A 26,073-nucleotide genomic window follows, 5' to 3' on the forward strand; every position below is an offset into this window, starting at 1 on the left:
AAGTGAAATTAAAGTCTACAGAAAAATAATACTACTAGAGGAGGTAATTTCTGATTCTTGGTTGTCCATAGAAGACATAAAGCCATTCAGGTGTCAGCAGTGGGAGGTTGAGAGAAGAGACAGTCAAATTGGATCAACTTAATGAACCTAGAATTGTCTGTATTGAATTCTTCTAGCCTTAAATTTGCCCACATGATGTGGGAGTGCGTTTATGGTCAGTTTTACAGAATATTCTGTTGCCGCGTGCATCTTTGATAGTGTCTAGTTTCAAGTGTCTAGTCTCTGTGTTACAGAGGCAGCTTCCCTCTCTTTGTCCTGGCCCAGTAGATGGAGACTGTGTCGTGTAAGGGGAGCACCAGCAGGCAGGGGACATGGGGGTAGTTCGGTTACTAACCCTGTGGCTTTAGGTTAGACCTTTGTCATCACTGGTCCACAGAGTCTTCATCTTCTCAGCATGGACAGTAAGAATGCTTGCCTGCCTGATGTTTTAAGTGCGTAGTGGGTTTATCCTAAAAAGTAATTTGTGAACCACAGTTATAAAATTAAAATTGTATACAGTTGACCCTTGAACAACACGAGGGTTAGTCGAAAATTGGCATATAACTTTACAGTCGGCTTTCCATATCCATGGTTCCTCCATCTCCAAAATTCTGCATCCGTGGATTCAACCAATCATGATCGTGTAGTGCTATATTATTTACTGGAAAAAACCCACATGTAAGTGGACCTGCCCAGTTCAAACCCCATGTTTTTCACAGGTCAACTGTACATACAGAATTTTCTGTTATTGCCCTGTGTTGCAGTAGTAAATTATGTGGTTCTACTTTCATCTTTATAAAATTGGGATTAGAATTACCTCCTGAAGATATATTAATAATGAACTCTTTAAGCAGAGGAAAGGTAATTTTAGAAAGTACGAAGGAATGAGATCCAGAACATTTGTGAGTTATTTCCTAAATCCTGATTTTCTAAGTCACTAGTTCTCAAAATGTGATACCTGCTCCTCAGCAGCCCTTGGGAACTTGTTAGTAATGCAGACTGTGGGGCCCCATCCTAGACCTCCTGAATCAGAAATTCTAGAGGGTGGAGTCCAGCAATGTGTTTCAGTAGCCTTCCAGATGATTCTAATGTCTATGAAAGTTTGAGAATCACTGCTCTGGCTGATTAAATTTTCCTACTTAGAATGCAGTTTTAATTCCACTCTTGTTTATGTGGAAAGCTAAATGCAACTCATTCCTCACTGGAAAGGTAAATTAATTGCTCTAGTTGGTTTCATTAATTCAGAGACCTAACATATCGTTAGAGTAGAATTGCATGTAACTAAATGTAAAACTGGAAAAATGTTGAGTAACATGTTTGGAAGTTAGTTTCCACTTTATCGAGAGTGAGAATAGATCTAACTTTTAAGGATTTTTGCAGCTTTAGAATGATGTGTTATTTTAGATTTGCTAAAAATACAGTTACCGCCAGTTATGCAACCTACATTCATAAAGATATAAACTAACATGTGCCTTTTTTTTTTAATTTTTTTTTTTTAATTTATATATTTTTTATTTTTGGCTGTGTTGGGTCTTCGTTTCTGTGCGAGGGTTTTCTCTAGTTGCGGCAAAGGGGGGGCCACTCCTCATCGCGGTGCGCGGGCCTCTCAACTATCGCGGCCTCTCTTGTTGCGGAGCACAGGCTCCAGACGCGCAGGCTCAGTAGTTTTGGCTCACGGGCCTAGTTGCTCCGCGGCATGTGGGATCCTCCCAGACCAGGGCTCGAACCCGTGTCCCCTGCATTGGCAGGCAGATTCTCAACCACTGCGCCACCAGGGAAGCCCTAACATGTGCCTTTTTAAAAACTGAATTTACTTTCATTTTGCCTTGGTGAGTAGAAACTTCTAGGCAGAAAAACTGTGAATATCATCAGAAAGCACTGAACTGTGTACACCTAATCTTTGTCTCCTGAAAACTTAGAATATAACATAGTTTTTAAAAAAAATTTTCAGTTTCTTCCTTCTTTCCCTCAAAGGACAATGCTTCATTTACCAAACAAACAAAAACAAACTTGATGTTACTGAAGTGAAATATCTATCTATTACCTCAAAGGATCTAGAAGGAACTCTTTTTAGGTACACTTATATATGTTTCGAAATTATTTGTAAATACTCATCCATACTAGACTGGGGATGTTTTCCTTATATTCAAGGAATACTACATTACTTAACCCTTTCTAATTTATAGATGTAGTTGGTTAAATTTCATAATAGGTGATAGCTTTGCTCTCTTTTATGCTTATATGAATGTGGGAATGTAATTTAGCTTTTCCTACCAGAAGTAATAAAGGAGGATGATAAACATTATTGTAAAATAAATTGAATTTATATCAACAATTAGAGATTAAAAAGGCTTATGCTTTTTCCTGGCAAGACATTTACCATCTCATCTTTCTGTTTAAATGCCAACTACAGTAACAAAATACAAAGTATAGTTTACCACATGCCAATATTTGTTCCCCATGAATTTCTCTCTTGAAAAATTCAGAACATGTTTTTTGAAGAGGAAATATTTGGCTTGTAGGGAGAAATGGAAATCTGAGCTTAGATGTATAAGGAAGGAAAGTGCCATATTAGGAAACATGGATATGATTAAATGCATGTGGGAATAAGACTTGAATACGGGAAAAAGACTTGAATCAGTTGGTAATAATTATATGGATAATATTACAATCTGATAATGCTGTGATATATTTACACTCTAAATTCCATTATCAATTAAATTCTTGTTTAATTGCATCATTGATCTCTCAAAAGAGCAAATAGTTGAAATATTTTGATGGTTTATTATCTTAATATTCCGCTGAATGCTGAAAGTCAGAGCCTTACACTTTGGAAGGTGTGCCGTTCCTGCACATGTGGGGAGGATTTTAACAAATGTCTCTTCAGTACGGCCAGCGTTTCCCAAGTAGCAGAATTGGCTCATGACTTATTTTCAGATATTATATTTTGTTTCTATGAACTGCCATGTATTTATAATTCCAGGGGTGTAATGATTAAAGTGTCTTCTGCATCTGATGATGCATATAATTTTTATAACAATTTACAAGTTTGAAGTACCTTCAAATTTATGTTGCATAGTCATCATATTAGTCCTGTTAGGCACTCATTAATGCTCCCTGTTTAGAGAGGAGAAAACACTCAATTATCCCTAGTTTGCAACTTTTAGTGTCAGCTTCCATAATGGTTTGAGGGTGTGTAAACTCAGCATATAGCCCATTTTCTCCATCCTTGACTGTCAGTTATAGATTCAGGCATTACCCAGGTACTCTACATGTTATTTTAGCTCTCACAAGAATTTGTCTCCAGAGGTATCACTGTCCTAATTTAAAGATGAGGAAACTAAAGGTCGAAGGTGGTTAGCTTGGGGGAGAAGTCTGGTAGGTGGTTAATAATAGCTCATGCACTTAGGATTAGGCTACCTGGGTTCTTATCTAGGCTCTACCACTTAAAGCTAGAACCTTGGGAAGTTTCCTAACCTCCTTAACTCTCAGTTTCCTAATCTACTGAAAGGACAGTAAGGCCAGTCCCATAGAACTCTTGTGAAGATTAAATAAATAAGACATAATACATGGAGGCTGCCTGGCATACAGTGTGGGCTCTGAGTATCACATATTATTATGAAGGAAGTTATTTAAGGCCACTCAGATAGTAGGAAGTCATATCCCCACATCATCTTCTTACTCTTCTATTGCTTTCTGATCAAGGCAAGAGATGTATATGTGAAAGTGAGTAGTATTAATACATCTTCCAGTAACTTTAAGAAGGGAGGGGTGGTAGGTATGAGATCAAGAAATAGAGGACAAACTTCATGGAAAGGCAAAAATTACATAGTTTGGGTCAGGTGGCTAGGACATAAAATAAGTTTTTTAAAAAGTCATATTAGTATTTTTTAGATGAGAATGGGAAGGGAGTGCACCCTTCCTGGACTCATCTTTGCACAATATTTACTTAAGTTCTTAACTGATTAATTATTAGCCTTAAACAAGAGAGCAACAGAAATACTTGTTTGCTTGTTTTTGGAAGGACCCTCCAGTGGTCCTTCCCCCAAATGCACTTACCACTTTTCCTACTTAAGCAGTAGTTATACATACATATTAAATATTGTCCCTCTAACATTTAGAATTGTAAGCATTGTTGTTTAAAAAGAATTTATTCTTTTTCAAGTTCCTCTAATGCTTTAATTAAATTCCATCCTGGTACTTAATATTTTTGACATTCTTTTCTGGTTCTTCATTTCCATAGCTTATATGCCCTACTTAAAGGCAGAGTCTGTCTAATATCTAATTACATTGGCTAATATCCCCAATACAAGACCAGAAACAAATTGTAAGTTACTGAGATGAATGGCCTCTTTCATTTCTTATTCAGCTTCTCAGTGGTCCAATAACTCTAGTGGGAACTGACATCATTCCATTGATTAAAAGTTAATTTTAAAAGATTCCTAATAAAATTTAGACATTGTAAATTTGACACAATTAATATCTATCCATTTTTAGGATGACTTTGCTTCTTTCATAATGTCAGGGTTTGGGTTTTGTTGTTTTCTTTCTAATAGCAAATCTTATTGATATTTGGTATAACTCTTAAATTGTGCCTCGTACTGGAGCTTTTGGAAAAGTAGGAGAGTGTAGTTAACCCTTACATTGTGAGGTTTTAATGCATTCAAGCAAATGTGGCCACTGGAAAGCAAGGAACAACAAAGCTTACAGGACAGAAAGGGAGGAAAGGCCTCTCTGTCCTTTACCTTTCAACGAGAAAAGATGAAGCCTTTCCTTTGGTCTTGGTTAACTGTTACATCAGTTAATTTACCTCAAACTATATTTTGGCCTAAGGAAATCTGTTCTGTGGCCTTTTGGAATTGTTATATTCAGAGGCCAGGTTTTTGGCTGCTTCTTTCAAAGAGATATGCTTCAAGTTCTGCAAAGGCAAGGACTTGGCATAAGAGTCCAGTGTGACACATGCACTGATGGTTTACCAGAAAATATGCTTCACACATGAAAATGTTTTATATGTGATGCTTTGCTCAAACTGAGAGAAAAATTTGGTTATTAATATATCTCCAGCTTATCACTGAGCCAGATTATCCTTAGCACATAAAAATCTAATGAAATAAGAAATCTTAAAAGGAACGTCACAGTTAGTTTGGCTTAATGGTTTCTCTTATTTTAAATATCACAGGTTAAAAAAAGATCAGAAAAATAGAAAGGTGGTGTAATAGTGTCTAGAAGTATAAACTTTATAACAGGGCAATCTATGAGCTTTGGGAAATACTGCTAATAATTAAAGCTACCAACTAATATTGAGCTGCTCTACGCCAGGAACTTCACATATATTCTAATTATTCTTCACAACGGCCCTGCAGGGTGTTTTTTTTTGTTGTTTGCTTTTTCAATTACCACTTTACATATTAGGAGACAGGCTCAGAAATCTCACACATTTAGGAAATGGCAGAGCTGAGATTTGAACTCAGCTCTGTCAGATACCAATGTCCCTCCACATGTTTTAACTGAGAAAACATTTGAGAGTGCTTGGAAAAATGCTAACTAAGTAAATGGTAGCAATTATTATTTCTATTCAGCTGTGCTGCCTCCCAGACTATAAATGCTTGCACACCCACACGATGTGGAGAGAGATGGGAAGGTGGGGAGATGCAGCATTACAGCATGCTACCCTCTATAGTAAGCACCCCACCATCCCGTTAGACTCCCGTTCACATATGCAATCCATAAGCAACTAGAAGATGATAATGAAAGAGAAGCCACGTTACAAGGTGTAATACCTAGGAATAGACATAAAAATACTTTTTTGTGGAGAACTTCAAAACATTCTAGTGGGACAAAAAATACAGACTTGAACAAATGGGAAAACAAACATGTTCTCAGATTGATTCAACATCATAAAGACATTAATTCTCCATGAATTGATCTATAAATTTAATATGAACTTAATAATACTACTAACAGTTTTTTACCTTAAAACTAGACAAGAAGATCCTAACCTCAGTGGACATATATTTCTTAATAAGGCATTTGGTGGATTCTTCTTCTCACCACCCAGTAGTTCACAGATGTTAAGATAAATATGTAGAGACATATTAAAAATATTTTTATGGGTTAGGTTGTGAGGAACCTTATTCTCCTACATAGATAAGAACCGGAGGAGTGTTTATAGCAATGTCATGGCAATTCTTTGAAACTCCTTAAGTAATGATGCCAAAAGCATATAGTGAACTCATCAAAAATTATCTTTAAGAATCTGTCAGGGACTTCCCTGGTGGCACAGTGGTTAAGAATCTGCCTGCCAACGCAGGGGACACGGGTTCCATCTCTGGTCCGGGAAGATCCCACATGCCGCGGAGCAGCTAAGCCTGTGCGCCACAACTACTGAGCCTGCGCCGTAGAGCCCGCGAGCCACAACTGCTGAAGCCCGCGCTTAGATCCCGTGCTCAGCAACAAGAGAAGCCACTGCGATGAGAAGCCCGCACACCAACGAAGAGTAGCCCCCGCTCACCGCAACTAGAGAAAGCCAGCGCAGCAACGAAGACCCAATGCAGCCAAAAAAAACACACCAGAATCTGTCAGCTGACTGGAAACCACCCATTGGCAAAGGATTGTTCACTTAGTTACTGTAGTACCAGTAGATACCAATTTTTCAAATTATCTCTGTGTTTGGTGTACAGAGGTTTTTTATTATAGCTCTTTGAAACTGCTTATTTTAAAAACCACCTATACTATATCATTGTTTTTCCCTTTTTTTCATAGTTGCATTACAGTCCACTCCAGCTGACAGAAATGGAGTCCAGGACAACTGTAGAACAAAATGCAGAGAAGGCCTGAACTTGCAGGAAGGAGAATTCTTACTGCAGGTAAATTGTAGTAAATTTAGTTCGTTTTCATTAGGACAATTATAAATGGAAAATTAATTAACAGCCTTTTAATTATCCCCAGTTTATTTAGGACTCACCCAGCGTTTCATACCACTTTCATCTGAACTGCAATAGTGGTAAAATGTTAGTATTGTACATGAAAAAATGGAATTTTATGAAGCATATATATTAGAAGTCTAGTTACCACTTTCTGTGTTGCATTTCTTTAAATAGCAAGAACTCCTAGATTATTTTAAAGGTTCTCATTTAAGACATTGGGTTTACGTATATGTTTTGAGGAATATAGCTCCATTAAAATAATTTTATTTGTTAAATAGTTTGAAATTGTTCTTAACCTGAACTTTATTTTTTTCAATGTGTTCTTATAACTATATTTTCTTTTAGCAGCTGTGTGTGACTTATCAACTTGCTACAGATTTTTTTCAACAGCCGTCAGCCCTATTGTCATGCGCTAGAACTTGGAGAGTTTCTAGTAGATTTGTCTATAAAAGTATTTTAAATCTTTTCCAATTTTTCTTTCTTTTGGATCTGATACGATGCTCGATTCTCAGTTAAAATTCTCAGGTATTTATCTTGTTAAAGAAAGATAGAATGAAGATGTGTGCTATAAAGAATATATATATATGTATAACTGCATCACTTTGCTGTACACCTGAAACTAACTCAACACTGTAAATTAACTATACTTCAATTTAAAAAATGGTAAAAAAAAAAAGAAGAAACTAGTTAAATAAAATAAAACAAAACAGAAAAGATGTGTGCTATAATCTGCGCTATTACTATTACATAATTTTCAATTCTACCCAGTGAACTGAGTGGAGAACTTAATTTGCCTTTGTGACAAAAAGTAGCCGTAAGTTTCAGTAACTCCATTCATTCACTAAATGCTTAAGTGTAACCTAACAATTTATAAGATTTTATTATAATTTTGTAATTGTGTTCAAATCCCTGATAGCGGAAATTAACTTTTGCTTCCATTATGTTAGAAAAAATTAAATATATTCAACCGTGAGTCGTCCTCCTCCTGCCTTTAGCTGAGGATTTTTATGTATATTAGCTGAAACGTAAAGACCCCTTATTCAGGTCACAGGAAGCATTCTAATAATTCCTGCTTAATGTGATTAAACACGCATCTTAGTTTATGTAGTAAAGTAATAAGGAAGTTCTTTATCTCAAGTGAAAATAGACAAATGTGGCATGCTTAACACTTGTTGAACTGCTTTAAATTATGGGCCAGTGATTGTTTTTTTAACATCTTTATTGGAGTATAATTGCTTTACAATGGTGTGTTAGTTTCCGCTGTATAACAAAGTGAATCAGCTATATGTATACATATATCCCCATATCCCCTCCCCCTTGCATCTCCCTCCCACCCTCCCTATTCCACCCCTCTAGATGGACACAAAGCACCGAGCTGATCTCCCTGTGCTATGCAGCTGCTTCCCACTAGCTATCTATTTTACATTTGGTAGTGTATATATGTCCATGCCACTCTCTCACTTCATCCCAGCTTACCCTTCCCCCTCCCTGTGTCCTCAAGTCCATTCTCTACATCTGCATCTTTATTCCTGTCCTGCCCTTGCGTTCTTCAGAACGATTTTTTTTCTTTTTAGATTCCATATATGTGTTGGCATACGATACTTGTTTTTCTCTTTCTGACTTACTTCATTCTGTATGACAGACTCTAGGTCCATCCACCTCACTACAAATAACTCAATTTCATTTCTTTTTATGGCTGAGTAATATTCCATGGTATATATATGCCACATGTTCTTTATCCATTCATCTGTTGATGGACACTTCAGTTGCTTCCATGTCCTGGCTATTGAAAGTAGTTCTGCAGTGAACATTGTGGTACCTGACTCTTTTTGAATTATGGTTTTCTCAGGGTATATGCCCAGTAGTGGGATGGCTGGGTCGTATGATAGTTCTATTTTTAGTTTTCTAAGGACCCTCCATACTGTTCTCCATAGTGGCTGTATCCATTTACATTTCCACCAGCAGTGCAAGAGGGTTCCCTTTTCTCCACACCCTCTCCAGCATTTGTTGTTGGTAGATTTTTTGATGATGCCCATTCTAACGGGTGTGAGGAGATACCTCATTGTACTTTTGATTTGCATATCTCTAATGATTAGTGATGTTGAGCATCCTTTCATGTGTTTGTTGGCAATCTGTATATCTTCTTTGGAGAAATGTCTGTTTAGGTCTTCTGCCCATTTTTGGATTGGGTTGTTTGTTTTTTTTTGATATTGAGCTGCATGAGCTGCTTGTAAATTTTGGAGATTTATCCTTTGTCAGTTGCTTCGTTTGCAAGTATTTTCTCCCATTCTGAGGGGTGTCTTTTCGTCTTGTTTATGGTTTCCTTTGCTGTGCAAAAGCTTTAAGTTTCATTAGGTCCCATTTGTTTATTTTTGGTTTTTATTTCCATTTCTCTAGCAGGTGGGTCAAAAAGGATCTTGCTGTGATTTATGTCATAGAGTGTTCTGCCTATGTTTTCTTCTAAGAGTTTTATAGTGTCTGGCCTTACAGTTAGGCCTTTAATCCATTTTGAGTTTATTTTTGTGTGTGGTGTTAGGGAGTGTTCTAATTTCATTCTTTTACATGTAGCTGTCCAGTTTTCCCAGCACCACTTATTGAAGAGGCTGTCTTTTCTCTATTGTATATTCTTGCCTCCTTTATCAAAAATAAGGTGACCATATCTGCGTGGGTTTATCTCTGGGCTTTCTATCCTGTTCCATTGATCTGTATTTCTGTTTTTGTGCCAGGACCATACTGTCTTGATGACTGTAGCTTTGTAGTATAGTCTGAAGTCTGGGAGCCTGATTCCTCCAGCTCTGTTTTTCTTTCTCGAGATTGCTTTGGCTATTTGGGGTCTTTTGTGTTTCCATACAAATTGTGAAATTTTTTGTTCTAGTTCTGTGAAAAATGCCAGTGGTAGTTTGATAGGGATTGCATTGAATCTGTAGATTGCTTTGGGTAGTATAGTCATTTTCACAATGTTCATTCTTCCAGTCCAAGAACATGGTATATCTCTCCATCTGTTTGTATCATTTTTAATTTCTTTCATCAGTATCTTATAGTTTTCTGCATACAGGTCTTTTGTCTCCTTAGGTAGGTTTATTCCTAGGTATTTTATTCTTTTTGTTGCAGTGGTAAATGGGAGTGTTTCCTTAATTTCTCTTTCAGAGTTTTCATCATTAGTGTATAGGAATGCAAGGGATTTCTGTGCATTAATTTTGTATCCTGCAACTTTACCAAATTCATTGATTAGCTCTAGTAGTTTTCTGGTAGCATCTTTAGGATTCTCTATGTATAGTATCATGTCATCTGCAAACAGTGACAGTTTTACTTTTTCTTTTCCGATTAGAATTACTTTTATTTCTTTTTCTTCTCTGATTGCTGTGGCTAAAACTTCCAAAACTATGTTGAATAATAGTGGTGAGAGTGGGCAACCTTGTCTTGTTCCTGATCTTAGTGGAAATGGTTTCAGCTTTTCAGCATTGAGAACAATGTTGGCTGTGGGTTTGTTATATATGGCCTTTATTATGTTGAGGTAAGTTCCTTCTATGCCTACTTTCTGGAGGGTTTTTATCGTAAATGGGTGTTGAATTTTGTCGAAAGCTTTTTCTGCATCTATTGAGATGATCATATGGTTTTTCTTCTTCAGTTTGTTAATATGGTGTATCACATTGATTGATTTGCATATACTGAAGAATCCTTGCATTCCTGGGATAAATCCCACTTGATCACAGTGTATGACCCTTTTAATGTGCTGTTGGATTCTGTTTGCTAGTGTTTTGTTGAGGGTTTTCACATCTATGTTCATCAGTGATATCTGGGCCTGTGATTTTTATTTTTCCCCTAGAATGTTTAGACAAACTGTAAACATATCCTATGTCAAGGACCCAGAAAAAAACTATACTGTTGTAAAACTAGTGTTAACTTTTTAATTTTCTGAAAATTGGAAACATTTAGGTATTTAAAATAAATGGTCTTGTCATTAATTCTGTTGGATGCCATTTGTATAGTTTGTGATGCTTCCTCTCTAGTAGGAAGCATCACACACTATACAATTTGCTTAGGGCCATACCTCTTATCTCTTATGAAGCAGATGAGCACATTGTAGACATGTGAAAATGGCATATTTCGTTACACACAGTTGCCATAATGGTATGTTACTTTTTATTTCCAATGTGCGTTTATCACCTAGTTACCACTTAGATGCAGAGGATGTTTCCAGAGGTACAGTATACCCTCTGGCTTGAAACTTTTGAAACAAAATCTTTTCCTTTGGTTTTAACAAAGGAGGCACATGAAGAAAATGTTACAAGATGTTTAATGAAAGTTTAAAATATTTATTTTCTTGATTAGCTTAAATTTGTTACTGTTTTATGAGGAATAAAAATAAAACAATAAAATAACTTTTTGTATCTTTTCATTATCTGTTATTTGCTTAAGTTGTTTATTTTCATATATTTAAATATGTTCTATCCATTGCTACTTAATACTGTGCTTATTAAAATCTGTAGCTTCATTTTTGAGATAACAGCAGTTGAAATTATAAATAACAGTACTAATTGCAGTTTATTTCTCTTATTAAATAGTAAGTGAAGCTCAACATGATTTTCAGATAGATAGTTGTGACTTAGACCAAAGAATAATAATCTCTTTTATTAATATGTAATTACCAAATTAATTCCTTCTTTTAATTTACTAAGATAATAATTCAGTTCAAGTAATAACCTTGCTTCACATGGTATTTAAGATCATTTACTATCCATATAATTGGTATGTATATATTCTTTTAAGATTGGTAGTATATATTCTTTTAAGAGGCTTTTTGTTTTATTCCTGACAATTAACATTTGTCTAAAGGTGTTGATCTGTCATACCCTAAATTATCTTTGTGTCACCTGGCATGCACTAATGAGCTTATTGTACAGTACTAAATTCGTTCCACTGTTCGAAAAACATGATATTCTACAAAATAATATGCATATGATCAATGGATACTATTTTCTAGAAGGAAGACATTTGCAAGATTAAAAAATGCAGTAATGGATATATACTATTACTGCCAGCTAAAACGTCAGAATACTCAATTTTGGGGGTGTTAATCATTAAACATTTAAGTTCTTGGTGGGTGCCATCGCCATTTTTCATCCTGGGGAAATTGCCAGGTTGTATAAGGCATAATATCTAAAGTCAAGGATCTTAGATCCCAGTTGTGAGTACATGAGTTATAGGCATGCAACAGTGGTGATCAGTAACACATAAAAGCAGTAGATCATGATATAACGTTAAGTGTGCAGGCTTTAGAGCTAGACAAAGTTTACCTTCTGGCTCAGCTTTTTCCTAGCTGTGTGGCCGTGGGCAAGTTACTGTGCAGCTCTTTACCTCAGTTTCCTCGATTTAAAAACTGGAATATGACACCTACTTCAGTGGATTGCTGAGGGAATTAAAGTACTTGAATACATTTAAAAAAGCATTTAGACAAGTGGCGGTTAAATAGAAGGTGCTGTTTGTTGTCGGCATAATCAAGTTCTCAGAAGTATAATATAGACCAGGGATCTTGAGGGTGAAAGGACTTTGAGGGAAAAGGAAGACAGTCACCGTATTTCTTTTACCTCATCTAACAGTGAGGGTATCTGCAAGACTGTGTGAGCATCATAAGCACAGGCGCAGTAGCTCCTTCAGTTTTGAATCTCAGTACTTAGCACGCATCCTTTTTGGTATGCAGTATTTCGTTAAGTGTTGAATGAACTACTTGCTCTCATTTATATATCTCTCTGTAATTCACAAAGCATGATCATGTAAATCTTTATCTGCTCATTTCCACAACCTCATATTATAGTAATGGTGCCTTACATGAATTGAGTGCCAGCTCTGTACCAGGCACTGTACAGTGCCTGTTTTTCAAACAATGACACTAAAGCTTGAAGGGGTAAATAACTTAATAAAACCACACAGTTAGTAAGAAACAGAAGAATCCAGTCCAAATTCTGACTCCAAACGATGTGGTTCTTAAACTAAACCATTCCACGTCTCATCTTACATGAAGAAGAGTGTCTCAGGAGGGTTTAACAATGATCACATAGCATAGAGTAAAACAAGTACTGAATTAAACTCAAGCAGGAAATAATGAGGGCTTTAGAATTAAAATATGTGATCACAATTAATGTTTAAGTTGATCTAAATACTTTTATTACCTTAGAGTATAGCGATATTAACATTGGACTTGAACCACCACTGAAAGAATAGGAAAAGAGAGGATAACTTCTAAACTAAAAGAAAGAAGAAGGAGCAATAAAAAATAATTGGCCCAAAGCAGGCAAAATGGAAAGAAAAAGCAGCATAGTATAAGTGGAACAGATAAAAATAACACCTATAAAATGATAGCTTTGAACCTAAATATATTAGTAATTATATTAAATTTAAATGGACTATATTTGCTGTGTACTTGTCTTACATGTATTTGTTCTACATGTGTATTTTATGTAGAGTCCATTTGTGTATTCCTTTTCTAATAAAAAGTTTTTATAAGTTTTATAATACTTTGAGAGCATCCACATTTCAAACTGTGTTAGTGCTTATAAACTATCTTTGCACAGAGCTTTTCTTCTATCAAATTTTTTTACGGTTCTAATAAACATCTTTACACATTATCTTCCTTTAAAAGCAATGTGACAGATTACAGTAAATGATATGTATACAGTTATATTTAAAAAACATGTACAGTATATTTAAAACAAAATCTAAAGCATGAGGAAGAAGAAGAAATAAATATTAAAGTTATTGTGATTGAGTATTAAATTAGCTCTAAGCTTTTCTTTGGCAGAATCAAAAGGTGTGAATAGATTCTTCTCACTACTGGGGTGTGTGGTGTTTCTGCATTTGTGGAGTGTAATAATATTAAGCATTTTAAAGATTTGTTCATCAATAAAAGTAACAGCCTTAACTGAAGTCAATATTTATGGATGATGATATTTTTATTTAGTCACATTACTAATTTTGTAACTTTTTTCCTTGTAGGCACTGAATGGCTTTGTATTGGTTGTCACTACAGATGCTTTGGTCTTTTATGCTTCTTCTACTATACAAGATTACCTGGGGTTTCAGCAGGTAAATATATTTTTCTTAGGTCATTAAAAAAATTTTTTTGGAAAATTAATTTTCTACTTTTAATTTATCTTATACTTAGGGACACAAGTGATAGTTTTTATATATAAAATGTAATTAAAGTACATATGCTATAGAATAAAAAAGTATATGTTTGCAGCTAATATATTTTTATACTTTTAAAAATCTACTGCATTATAATTTCCTTAAGGGTATATGTGATTCATCGATTTTGTGTTTCTTCTTTCACTTATAAAGAACTCTTACGTATACGAAACTTTAGGGTAAGGGGCAGATAGGGTTTGGACAGGGGCAGACAAGAGAATATTTACCATCAAATTAGTTATGGATACTGGAAGGTATATGACAACTATGAAATGAATGAGGTGATATGTAAAGGTATGAGCAAAATACTACGGCTTCTCCCTTTAATTCCGACTTGTATGGATTATGGAAGCTTTCCTGAAGGAAATGGTATTTAAGCTAACCTAAAGAAAGTGTAGGATCCGGATGGGTGGACAATTGTGGAGGGAACACAGAGAAGAAAAGCTAGACGTACTGTAGACAGTAGGTTGGAAGGCCTTGAAGGAGGCGAGCGTGTTTGGTTTAATGTTACTGAGTGTCTAGTGAATAAATGGAGTAATAAGGTGTTCGGCATATTTGAGGGGCAGGAACATCCAATATGATTTGAGAAGTTTGTAAGTACACTTGAATGCTAACTACTCTTATATATCAGTAGTTCTTAAATTCTAATGTGCATAAGAATCACCTGAAGAACTTCATAAGATGTCATAAAATTGATGGGCCTCATTCCCATATAATCCGATTCAGTACGTCAGAGTGGGGCCCATGTATTTCATTTCTAACAAGCTGGCAGGTGATGCCAAGACTGATGGTTGAATAGCACCGTCTGCACCGTTATATAGACTGAAGTTTAAATTATGTCATACACACTGTAGAAGCCACTAAATGTTTTTGTTAAAGGGAACGTGTATACTCCAATCTGTATTTCAGAAGATAACTCTGGCATTGTGTAATGGATGGCATAGAGAGATGACTTCATGCTAGAAGATAAAGTTCGTAGGAAGATTTAAGTCCAGATAGCTAAAGGGGTGGAATCTGGCTACTGACACAAAGCCTAACTTAAGTATTTTTGAATTTTAAAGAAAATATGCTAATGTCCGTGGAAAAGCCTGTTTGCAACTTCATTACATAACTAGTTTCATTATTATTTGATGTGATTCGTAACAGTTAAGAAATCAGAAAGATCAGCTGTTTCCCAATCTGTCTTTTTCTTCATATGTACATATAACCTGGATATTCCTTAAGAAAACATTCGTATCTGACGGTGGTGGTGGTTTATAGCACCGTTTTTAAAACTGCATCTTGTGACTCATTAGTGGGTTACGAAATTGATACAGTGGCTCAGCATCAATCATTCCTTTTGGTTGCTTAAAATGAAATAAAATAGAAAACACAATATTGCCACACGTATGTGGAATCTAGAAAAAATGGTAGAGATGACCTTATTTGCCAAGCAGAAATAGAGACACAGACGTAGAGAACAGATGTATGGACACCAAGGGGGGAAAGGGGTCGGGTGGGAGGAATTGGGAGATTGCGATTGACACATATACACTATTGATACTATGTATAAAATAGACAACTGATGGGAACGTACTGTATAGCACAGAGAACTCTACTTAATGCACTGTGGTGTCCTAAATGGGAGGGAAATACAAAAGAGAGGGTATACATACATATATATATAAATATATATATATAAATATATATATATATATATATATATATATATATAGATGGCTGATTCATTTTGCTGTACAATAGAAGCTAACAGGACATTGTAAAGCAACTATACACCAGCAAAAATTAATTTAAAAAATATTGTCACACATAAAAGAAGTGTTCTGTGAAACTTTTTTCCACGTGTGTATACACACACACACACACACACACACACACACACACACGATGGATAGGAAATGTATTTCTTGCCATGAGTTGCAATAAAAAAAAGTTAGAGCAATTCTGGTGGAAGGGCTAAGGGCTCAGCACTGTAGTAAATGCTGAGAAGCAAGAGGTGAAGGAGGGATTCTGACCTGGTAATGGCATAATCCCTTACTCTTATGGAATCTACTAGAAGTAAAAATTTCATATAAGGAAAATGATTAGAGAGCAGTGAAGGAACTACATAATACTATGAAGCTTAGAGAAGTCAAATGCAGCTGGATGTTCAGACAAGGTTTTGTGGAAGAAGGAGGATTTTAAAAGATCAGTAAATAGATGAAAATCAGCAGAACTTAATGTGCTGCAATTAAGGAGTGGGAAGGTGACTTATTTGACTGAAAAGCATTCCCACAGGGAAGTGATGGCAAATAACTTTTGACTTGTCAATTACAGTGCTAGTCTCTTTCTAGCTTTTCCTATATTGGATTCCTGGAGAGCTTTGCAATCACTTCATTTGCGTCCATCACCACTAACAAGCACCCACTAATCTAGCAAGGTTTTGAAATTACTAAACCACATTTTGAAAAAATCAGTACTTCTTGTTAATTTCCTTGTGCTTTTTTTCTTTAGTCTGATGTCATCCATCAGAGCGTGTATGAACTGATCCACACTGAAGACCGAGCTGAATTTCAGCGCCAGCTACACTGGGCATTAAACCCTTCACAGTGTCCAGACTCTGGACAAAAAATTGATGGTAAGAATGTTTACCAAAAGATAGTGTTGGGGATTTTTTGATATAATTCTGTGAAAGGAGGCAGAGAACCTTTAGGGGCATAGAACGCCGTGGTGAAGGTTGAGAAGAAGGGGAAAGACATGAATCTCTGGCTGTGGGCCAGAGCCAGGTCACAGGGAGCCTGGTGACCTAAGGAGGATTTTGACAGATGACAGCCATTGATGAATTTCACGTGACAAAGCATAGCCATATACTCACTAATATATTTTATAAAAAGAACTCTTACACTATTGTGAAAAGGGGGAAGGAATGTACAAGGTTGATTCTGGAGTGTGTATAAATTGTTCTGTGTTTAACATGCACCAAATATAAAAGCAGACTAGCATATGCAAGGATAAAAAACCTTGTTTCAATGCAAGCAGTGTTTTCACACATCTGTGAAAATGTTAAAAAGAAAAAAAGGCTTAGAAAATACAGAAATTGTTGACAGGGTAGCTCAATAGAAATAAAAATAGCCGAATAGGTAAAGTTCTATGTAGTGAAAATGTTATTCAATAAGTTTTAATTTCTTTTCACTAGCTCCCCTTCTGAAAGCGATTTTTTTTTGTAATCCAAATACAGACTTTGGTTTAGAAATTAACAAAAATTTCAGCTATTCAAACACTTAATTTTACAGCAAAATGGAAAGTAACTTTGTGTTGCTATTATTTCTACAGAAGCTAATGGCCTCTCACAGCCAGCAGTCTATTATAACCCAGACCAGGTTCCTCCAGAGAACTCTTCGTCTATGGAAAGGTGCTTCGTTTGCCGACTAAGGTGTCTGCTGGATAATTCATCTGGTTTTCTGGTAAGGTGCAAAATCTTTTAGTGACATTTACTATTAAGTTTTAGAAAATTAAAAAGAAAAGTGAAACCCAATTTAATTTGAATGTATTTGAGTTTGGGTTATAAAAATCTACTTTATTAAATAATTGTATAAAGGACAGTAACTTTTTAAAATCTTTCTAAAGTTTTAAAAATTTCTTCCATAACTCAAAATCTCTGTCCTTTAGGATGCAGTAACAAAGACAGTGGAATAACAGGGAACTCTCTATATTTTTCCCCTTTTTTTGGACTTTTTAGGTATAAGATAGAGAATTACATAGCACTTCTTTGGCAGCAGACTGCTTACCTTCCTTGGATTTAATGCCTGCCAAATGGAAAAATTATCACGGTCTTTTCCGCATGGCTGGAATAACTGCCGTGTAAAAAAGTGGCTGTGTCTTCATGATTGCAGGATCCTCCTCTAGTATGAGATGCTCTTGAGCAGTGTGAACTCCTGAGCAGGATGGCCAGGGAGCAGCGTAGGCAGGACGCTAGGAGTAGAGACGGCCCGGCCTCTCAGGTGCCTGTGTCCTGAAGACTGTGCACTCCACCAGGTACAGAAGAAGAGACAAAGCATGTTGCGTATCACTTTTGTGACTTCTCAGGAATTGGAAACAGATAATCAAATCTATAAGCAAACGATGATTCTTGTTGGTGTGTTTATTCCTGAAGATAGTTTTGCTGACCCAGAATTAGAACTGTGCTTTGAGCTAGTTTCCTAGTACTGATGATCAGTTAGTATGTATATCTAGGTGGAATTTCTCTGTGTAATTGGGCCTTTTCTCCCTTGTGCTGCTCTCATATTGATGTCAGAATCATCCTTTGGCGTGGTACTGTTTTAAGCAACCCAGATTGATCATGGTCATGATTAAATTGTCTCTGTTTCCTCTGTCTTCTAAAATTATTCTCTAATAGAGTTCTGTGTTCTTTGTATGGTTTTATGATTCATTTTAGTGTTTTTAAACAGTTGTGTTTTATCTATCAAAGATTCCCATGAATTTTGAAATATACTCTGAGCTGTGGACTAATCCACAGACTATATCTGAAAATTAATACGTACCTGATGACTGTATCACTATTCATTCGTTCAGGAAATAGAGTTTGAGTGTGCGGTGTGCACGGACCCGTGCTAGGCGTGGATGGTAGGGCAGCCGCAAGGTCAGAAAACCATTAGGTCTTCCTTTTGTGACCTATTTCAAAGCACCGAGTGGTTCACTTACCAATCCCTTGAGGATAGTCCTCATACTACCTTTTAGGATATTTTTAATGGGCTTCCTGCGGAGAAAGGAATTAAAGTCACATTTGATAGCCTCATGAACTTTTATGGAATTATCAAGAACACTGGAAATGGCCTTGATGGAGCCTTTTAAAAAGGAGCCATTTTAAAGTGTTAATCTTAATGAACTGTGTTTTGGTTTTTTCAGGCAATGAATTTCCAAGGGAGGTTGAAGTACCTTCATGGACAGAACAGGAAAGGGAAGGATGGATCAATACTTCCGCCTCAGTTGGCTTTGTTTGCAATAGCTACTCCACTGCAGCCACCGTCCATACTTGAAATCCGAACCAAAAACTTCATCTTTAGAACCAAACACAAGCTAGACTTTACACCTACCGGCTGCGATGCCAAGTAAGTGAAACCTTTTCAGGTTTATTTTTACTAAATGTATATTTTGTTGCAGTAAGTGTGTCTTAGCATGTATATATTTTCCATATGGTGTTGATTGTAGTATTGTTTATTATTATAGTAGCTATTATTATTTCATACTTTACAGCATAGCCTCTTAAAATAAAATTTCATCACGTTCAGAAATCATTTTATTATTTTACAATATTTGACATAATTTCTATATTGTACAGATGATGTGTTTATATAGGATTCAGTATCCTGATGACATTTATTGTTGGCTTGTTGTACATTTTTAAATTATACAAACTTTGACTTTTAGCCCTAGAAGTTTAGTAACCAAAACATGTTGCTGCTTTTCTCCTTCCTAATACGGGAATGCAGGCAGGTTGGAGAAACCCTGCCCCTCAAAATGTAGTATAAGTATTCTAGAAGTTAATTAGAGATTTTGTGCTTCACCTATATAATCTACTCTGTTAGACTCATCTTTAGCAATAATTTTCATGGTCTTTCTTCAGGAGAAGAAAGGAGTCTAAAAGTGAAATTTGCAACCATAAGCAAAAGAGAGCAGTTACAGAATTGTGTGTGTTGCTACCTGCTAGTGTGAAATTCTGAATGTCAACACAGTACAGAAACTAGCATATAACTAATGAATTTACGTTGGCTACTTCATTTATGTTAAATTTTAATTTCATTCTTATTTTGCCTTTTTTTTAAACAGAGGAAGAATTGTTTTAGGCTATACTGAAGCAGAGCTATGCATGAGAGGATCAGGATATCAATTTATTCATGCTGCTGATATGCTTTATTGCGCTGAGTACCATATCCGGAGTAAGTTGTAGTTTCTTATGAGCTTGGCTGTGAAAGCAGCTTACGCTCTAGTACGTGTTTCAAATTATTACTAATGTAATGTGTTTAAGGAAACTATTTGGATAAACTTCTCCTTAGTATCACACAATTATGATTAAGCCTGAGTTACACTCCCTATTCATTAGCTGCCACACAGGAATTAAGTAGTTTAATTACTCTGAAAATGACCATTTTGCCCATGTTTTTGCTCAGGAGTTGTTTTAATAGCATCATTTTTAATTCTAAAATTTATGTTAATACAGATTATGCTTTAAAATTGTATAGTAAAATATTAGGCTGTAGGAAATGTTCCCTTTTTTTTGAAACAAAAACAATTTTCCCTCCAAACTCTATACTCTCTTTTCACGTTATGAGAATTGTCTGACTTAATCTTTCCTTGAACCACTTAAATAATAAATTCAGTATGAAATAGGAAAAAACAGCAATGCTGAAGAAGTATTTTGATACATTTTAATATACTGTGCTTAAAAGTCATCAATATATTTATCATCTTTGGTGATATGTGACTTACATCTAGAAATATTACAGAGATTATTGTGTTGATTTTGGATTTGACAATTTAATTCTTTTTTGTTTTAGTGATTAAGACTGGAGAGAGTGGCATGATAGTGTTCAGGCTTCTTACGAAAGACAATCGATGGACTTGGGTGCAGTCAAATGCACGCTTAGTTTATAAGAATGGAAGACCAGATTATATCATTGCAACTCAGAGACCTCTAACGTAAGCACAAAGACCTAGAACATTTCATGTTTTGTTTTTTTTATTTGAATAACACTTTGGTTTATAAATTCTCCTACATGAAAACCTAAAAATAAATTTTAAGAGAATTTACACTGGAAATAAAAATTGAAAGGTAATATGTATAGAAAGAAGGCGGCATAGGGTAAGGACATTGAGAAAACAGAGTTAACAAACTTTCTTGAAAAACTGTGTATGTAGAGCTACAGAAAGAGAATAATCAAAGAAAACTCCAAGGGTTTATCCTGGGTATATGAAGGAAAGATGAAAAGCCAGTGCCATCTGTCAAATAAAGTAAAAACGTAACAGTGCTTTGTTTAGCATGTTTGCTAATCAGGCAGTGATTTTTAAGCTTCTCATATATTCTCGAAGTGAGTAGTTTGTCAAATATTTGTATTGCAAATGTTTTCTCCAGTCCGGAGAATTGATTTTTGTATGTGGTTTTGAGGGCAGGGATCAAGATTATTCTTTTCCCTTATATGGATATCTAGCTGACTAGTAACATTTATTAAAGACGGTTTTTTGAAAAGACCATCTTTTCCCCCACTGCACTGCATTTCAATCAGGGGATTGTATCTGGGGTTCTGTTTCTGGGTTCCATTGGTCGGGTTTTCTATTTTTAGACCAAAGCACATTGTTTTACTATTCTGTACCTTAATATGCCTTGATATCTTGATGTATGCCCACCATCTCGTTTGTTCAGAATTTTTGTTCTCCTTCAAGAGAATCTTGTCTCTTTACATTTCTATGTAAGTAGTTTAGGAATCAGTTGTCAATTCCCATGGGAAAACTTGTTGAGATTTTGAATGGGACTGCATTGAAATTATAGTTTCTTTTGTGAGAATTAACATCTTCTATAATATTGAATCTTCCAACCCATGAACATGGTGAATGTATATATGTGCATATGGGTACATGTGTACACATGTACCCATGTCTTTATCTCAATAATGGTTGTATTTTTCTTAGTTTTATACAGCTTTTAATTTTATTCCAAAATATTTTATGTTCGGTGATGTTGTTTTAAATGGTATATATATATTATATATAATTTTTAATATATAGAAATAGTTGATTTTTTAATATTGGTTTATTATATCCAGTCACCTTAGTAAAAATTCACTTGTTAATTCTAATAAGGTATCTGTAGATGTTTTTAAGGTTTTCTACTATATATACCATGTTGTTTGTTTGCAAATAATTTTTTTCCTTTCATCCTTTAGACTTAGTTTCGTTGTTGTTAATTCTCTTATTGCAGTGGCTAAGCCCTCAGTAAAATGTAATGGAAATAATAATTCATTTTTGTCTTATTCCCAACCTTAAGGGTGAAAGCCTTTAGTATTTTACCATACCATTATGAATCGTTGTTGAATTTTACCAAATACTTCCTCTGCATTCATTGACATCATGATTTTTCTCCTTTATGCTCTTCTTTTCTTTTTGCTGTATAAAGTCTGTAGTGGTATAATTTTAAGAAGCATTTCCTGGTATTGGGAATTTGTGCCCTCTTTTAATCACTATTACTAGGACATTAATTTTATTCTTCTTCTCAAGGAGCCAGCTTTTGGTTTGTTGATTTTTCCTGTTGTACCTTTGTTAATCAATTTTATTTATGTCTGCTCATTTATTATTTCCTTCCTTCTACTCTTTTGGGTATAATTTAAATTTCTTCCCAACTTTTTTAATATACATGGTTAAGCTAAGCTATCACTTTTTTCCTTTAAGTATGAGTATCTATCTACAACCCTTATGTTTTGGTATGTCTTATTTTTATCATTCAATTGAAAATATTTGTTAATATTTATTTTGACTTTTTTTATTCATGAATTATTTAGAAATATAGTGTTATTATATCCTTTTTGTGCTATTTGTTAGATTTTCTAGTTGTCTTTTTGTTACTTTAAGCTTAATTCCACTGAAGTTAGAGAATAGTCTCTATGTGATTTCAGTCCTTTGAAATTTGTGGTGGCTTACTTTATGATCTAGTATATGGTCAATGTTAAAATATCCCATGTGCTCTTATCAATACATGTTCTGTTGTATGTATAGTGTTCTTTATATATCAGTGGTCTGGTTTGTGGTGTTCATGTTTTTTATACATTTGATATTTTTGTTTGCTTGTTCTATTAGTTATTAAGAGGTTATGAGATCCATTGGAGCTCTTTACCTAATATGGATATTAAATTTTACATATATACACTCTGTGTAGTACATATGAACCTATAACTATGACATTTTCTCCGTGCCTTGATTTATGAATTCCTTTCCCATGCAAAAATTTTTAATTTTCATGTGTCAGTCTTCCTTTAGAGCTTCTGGGTTTTATATTTCAACAAGCCTCCTTTTTATATTGGGATCTTTATTCCACTTGTAGTCCATTTTTTCAGGTAGGGATGGAACCTGAGTGTGAAATTAATGACTGTATTAAGTTTTTTGACAAATTCTAAATTATTTAAATTTGTCTGAGAAACAATTTTAAGTACTTACCATCAGAAAGATTTCTCTCAAAGTTCACGTTCCCTGCTATGAAACTCAACTCCAGTGTATTTTGCTTGCTATTATTTTTTCTTTTCTAAAATCTCTTATTTATTTTGAAATGTTTATGATGTGACTCTTCTTAACATATGCCAACTTTCTTGTGCACAATTTTAGAGATGAAGAAGGAACAGAGCATTTACGAAAACGAAATATGAAGTTGCCTTTTATGTTTACCACTGGCGAAGCTGTTTTATATGAGGTAACCAACCCTTTTCCTCCCATAATGGATCCCTTACCAATAAGGACTAAAACTGGTGCTGGTGGAAAAGGTTCTGCTACCAAATCAACTCTAAATAAGGATTCCCTCAATCCCAGTTCCCTCCTGAATGCCATGATGCAACAAGATGAATCTATTTATCTCTATCCTGCTTCAAGTAGTACACCTTTTGAAAGAAACTTTTTCAGTGACTCTCAGAATGAGTGCAGTAGTTGGCAAAGCAGTGTTGCACCAATGGGAAGTGACAATATCCTGAAACATGAGCAGATTGGCCAGTCTCAGGAAATGAACCCCACAGTCTCCGGAGATCATGCAGGGCTCTTTCCAGATAATAGAAATAGTGACTTGTACAGCATTATGAAACACCTGGGCATTGATTTTGAAGATATCAAACACATGCAACAGAATGAGGAATTTTTCAGAACTGACTTTTCTGGTGAAGATGACTTCAGAGATATTGACCTAACAGATGAAATTCTGACCTATGTCGAAGACTCTTTAAATAAGTCTGCCTTTGGCTGTTCAGGTTACCACCAGCAACAGTCCATGGCTCTGAACCCCAGCTGCATGGTACAGGAGCACCTCCAGTTAGAACAGCAAGAGCAGCTACAGCACCGTCAGCAGCACATAGCAGCGGAGCAGCAGCAACAGCTGTGTCAGAAGATGAAGCACATGCAGGTTAATGGCATGTTTGCAAACTGGAACTCCGACCAATCCGTGCCTTTTAACTGTCCTCAGCAAGACTTACAGCAGTACAGTGTCTTTTCAGACTTACCTGGGACCAGTCAAGAGTTTCCCTACAAGGCTGAGATTGACACTCTGCCTTACGCACAGAACTTTATCCCCTGTAGTCAGTCTGTGTTGCCGCCACGTTCTGAGGGTACACAGTTAGACTTTCCCATTGGGGATTTCGAACCAGCCCCATACCCTACACCTTCTTCTAATTTAGAAGATTTTGTCACATGTTTACAAGTTCCTCAAAACCAAAAGCACGGACTCAATCCACAGTCAGCCCTAGTAACTCCTCAGACGTGTTATGCGGGGGCTGTGTCAATGTACCAGTGCCAGCCGGAAGCTCAGCACAGCCATGTGGCTCAGATGCAGTACAACCCCACGATGCCAGGCCCCACGATGCCAGGCCCCACGGTGCCAGGCCCGCAGGCGTTTTTAAACAAGGTAAGGGTTTTTATCAAACTGAATAAGCCCTTTAGTGATTCTTCGTACATTATAAATTGAACCAAGTTATAAATTTTCTATGTCAGTGACTGATTTTAATCTATTATTCGTAGCATTCATGTGAGAGAGCATTTTTAATTTTATCTGTGACTACTATTTTTTTTATAAGCCAGTACTCTTTTAATATGTTAGTAATACAAGTATATCATAGTTACCTGAAAGGAGAAAGAAATCAAGGAAAAAAGCAACATGGCCTTAAGTGACGACCAAGTGAAATTAGTTAAAAGTATATTATTTAGAATAATCTTGATTTTTAAAAATAGGGCCTTTTAAAAATTCGGACTTCAAAAAGATTTAAATTTGTAAAAATATTTTCTTCAAAGCTCAATTTTTTTGCTGACATATAATTGATTTACAATTACTTTCAGGTGTACAACATAGTGATTTAATATTTTTATAGATTATTGGCTCGATTTCTGTTGAAATTGGATTAAAATCAATATAGTTGTGCTTCCGACAAATGCTTTTGTCCTAGATGATCTCTGGAATTCAGTGCTCGGTTCCTTGGTGTTCTCTGGCAGTCCCTCCATGTGACCTGCCAGATGCTCATGTTTTCCTTTAAGATAGAATAGTTTTTTTCCTGGCATTCTTTAAAAAAAAAAAAAAAAAAAATTGGGTAACTCAGCTGGCTTTCTATCAGGGGACTCAAACTGGATGTTTTATGTTTGTTTAAATGTGTCATTCGAGCCCTTCTAGCACCACGGTAACTTTAAAAAAAAAAAGTGCTTGCTGATGAGTGCTGCTCTCTGTGGCCACCCAGGGATAGATCATGTTTGCATTTACGCTTTTCCATTAGAAAATATTTAGTTCATTTTATAGTATATTTAAGTTTAGTTTTGAAGCAAATCCTGGTTATAAGAGTACGTATTATAATCGTTTATAAATGTTACTTGAATCTTTTTCACCAATTGTTTTTTCTGGCCGTTTTTTATACACGTGGTCTTGTCTGATTATATATGAGGTTTAATCGAAAATGGCTGTGAAAGTTTTTCTTATCCTCATTCCTGACTTCCTTCAGTTATTTAACAATTGGTTACAGTCGATCTCACAACATTGCTGTGAAGTAAGCCTGGGTAGGTAACTTCGGTACAGTTTACTGCACAAGTTAATTATGTAAAATTACATTTTGAACAGGGCCTGCATTAGCATGAGTTCCTTACAGTATTTTCTTCCCCCACTGTTTTGTATTGCTTCTTTACGAATGATAAGAATTCTAGACCTATATATTCCCCCTAGGAG

At 35.5% G+C, this 26,073-nt stretch overlaps 1 protein-coding gene and 1 long non-coding RNA gene across 3 annotated transcripts in view; one reads left to right on the forward strand and one right to left on the reverse strand.

Annotated features, from left to right (window-relative positions):
- AHR (aryl hydrocarbon receptor) overlaps window positions 1–26,073 on the forward strand; it is a 51,379-nt gene that overhangs the window by 20,263 nt on the left and 5,043 nt on the right. For both annotated transcript variants that reach the window (XR_009008874.1, XM_007164875.2), the window contains exons 3-10: window positions 6,802–6,905; window positions 13,959–14,048; window positions 16,644–16,767; window positions 17,463–17,593; window positions 19,035–19,237; window positions 19,956–20,065; window positions 20,684–20,825; window positions 23,496–24,774. Coding sequence is in view for 1 of the 2 variants with exons in the window: in XM_007164875.2 (XP_007164937.2) it covers window positions 6,802–6,905; window positions 13,959–14,048; window positions 16,644–16,767; window positions 17,463–17,593; window positions 19,035–19,237; window positions 19,956–20,065; window positions 20,684–20,825; window positions 23,496–24,774 (2,183 nt within the window). In the remaining variant the exon portion in view is untranslated. The remainder of the gene's footprint in view (window positions 1–6,801; window positions 6,906–13,958; window positions 14,049–16,643; window positions 16,768–17,462; window positions 17,594–19,034; window positions 19,238–19,955; window positions 20,066–20,683; window positions 20,826–23,495; window positions 24,775–26,073) is intronic.
- The window catches only part of LOC130708609 (uncharacterized), a 68,215-nt gene continuing 67,292 nt past the window's right edge, over window positions 25,151–26,073 (reverse strand). The window contains exon 3 of the long non-coding RNA XR_009008875.1: window positions 25,151–25,422. This is a non-coding gene — a long non-coding RNA (uncharacterized LOC130708609). The remainder of the gene's footprint in view (window positions 25,423–26,073) is intronic.

The sequence above is a fragment of the Balaenoptera acutorostrata genome, chromosome 7 (assembly GCF_949987535.1).
Source record: "Balaenoptera acutorostrata chromosome 7, mBalAcu1.1, whole genome shotgun sequence".
Taxonomy (NCBI): domain Eukaryota; kingdom Metazoa; phylum Chordata; class Mammalia; order Artiodactyla; family Balaenopteridae; genus Balaenoptera; species Balaenoptera acutorostrata.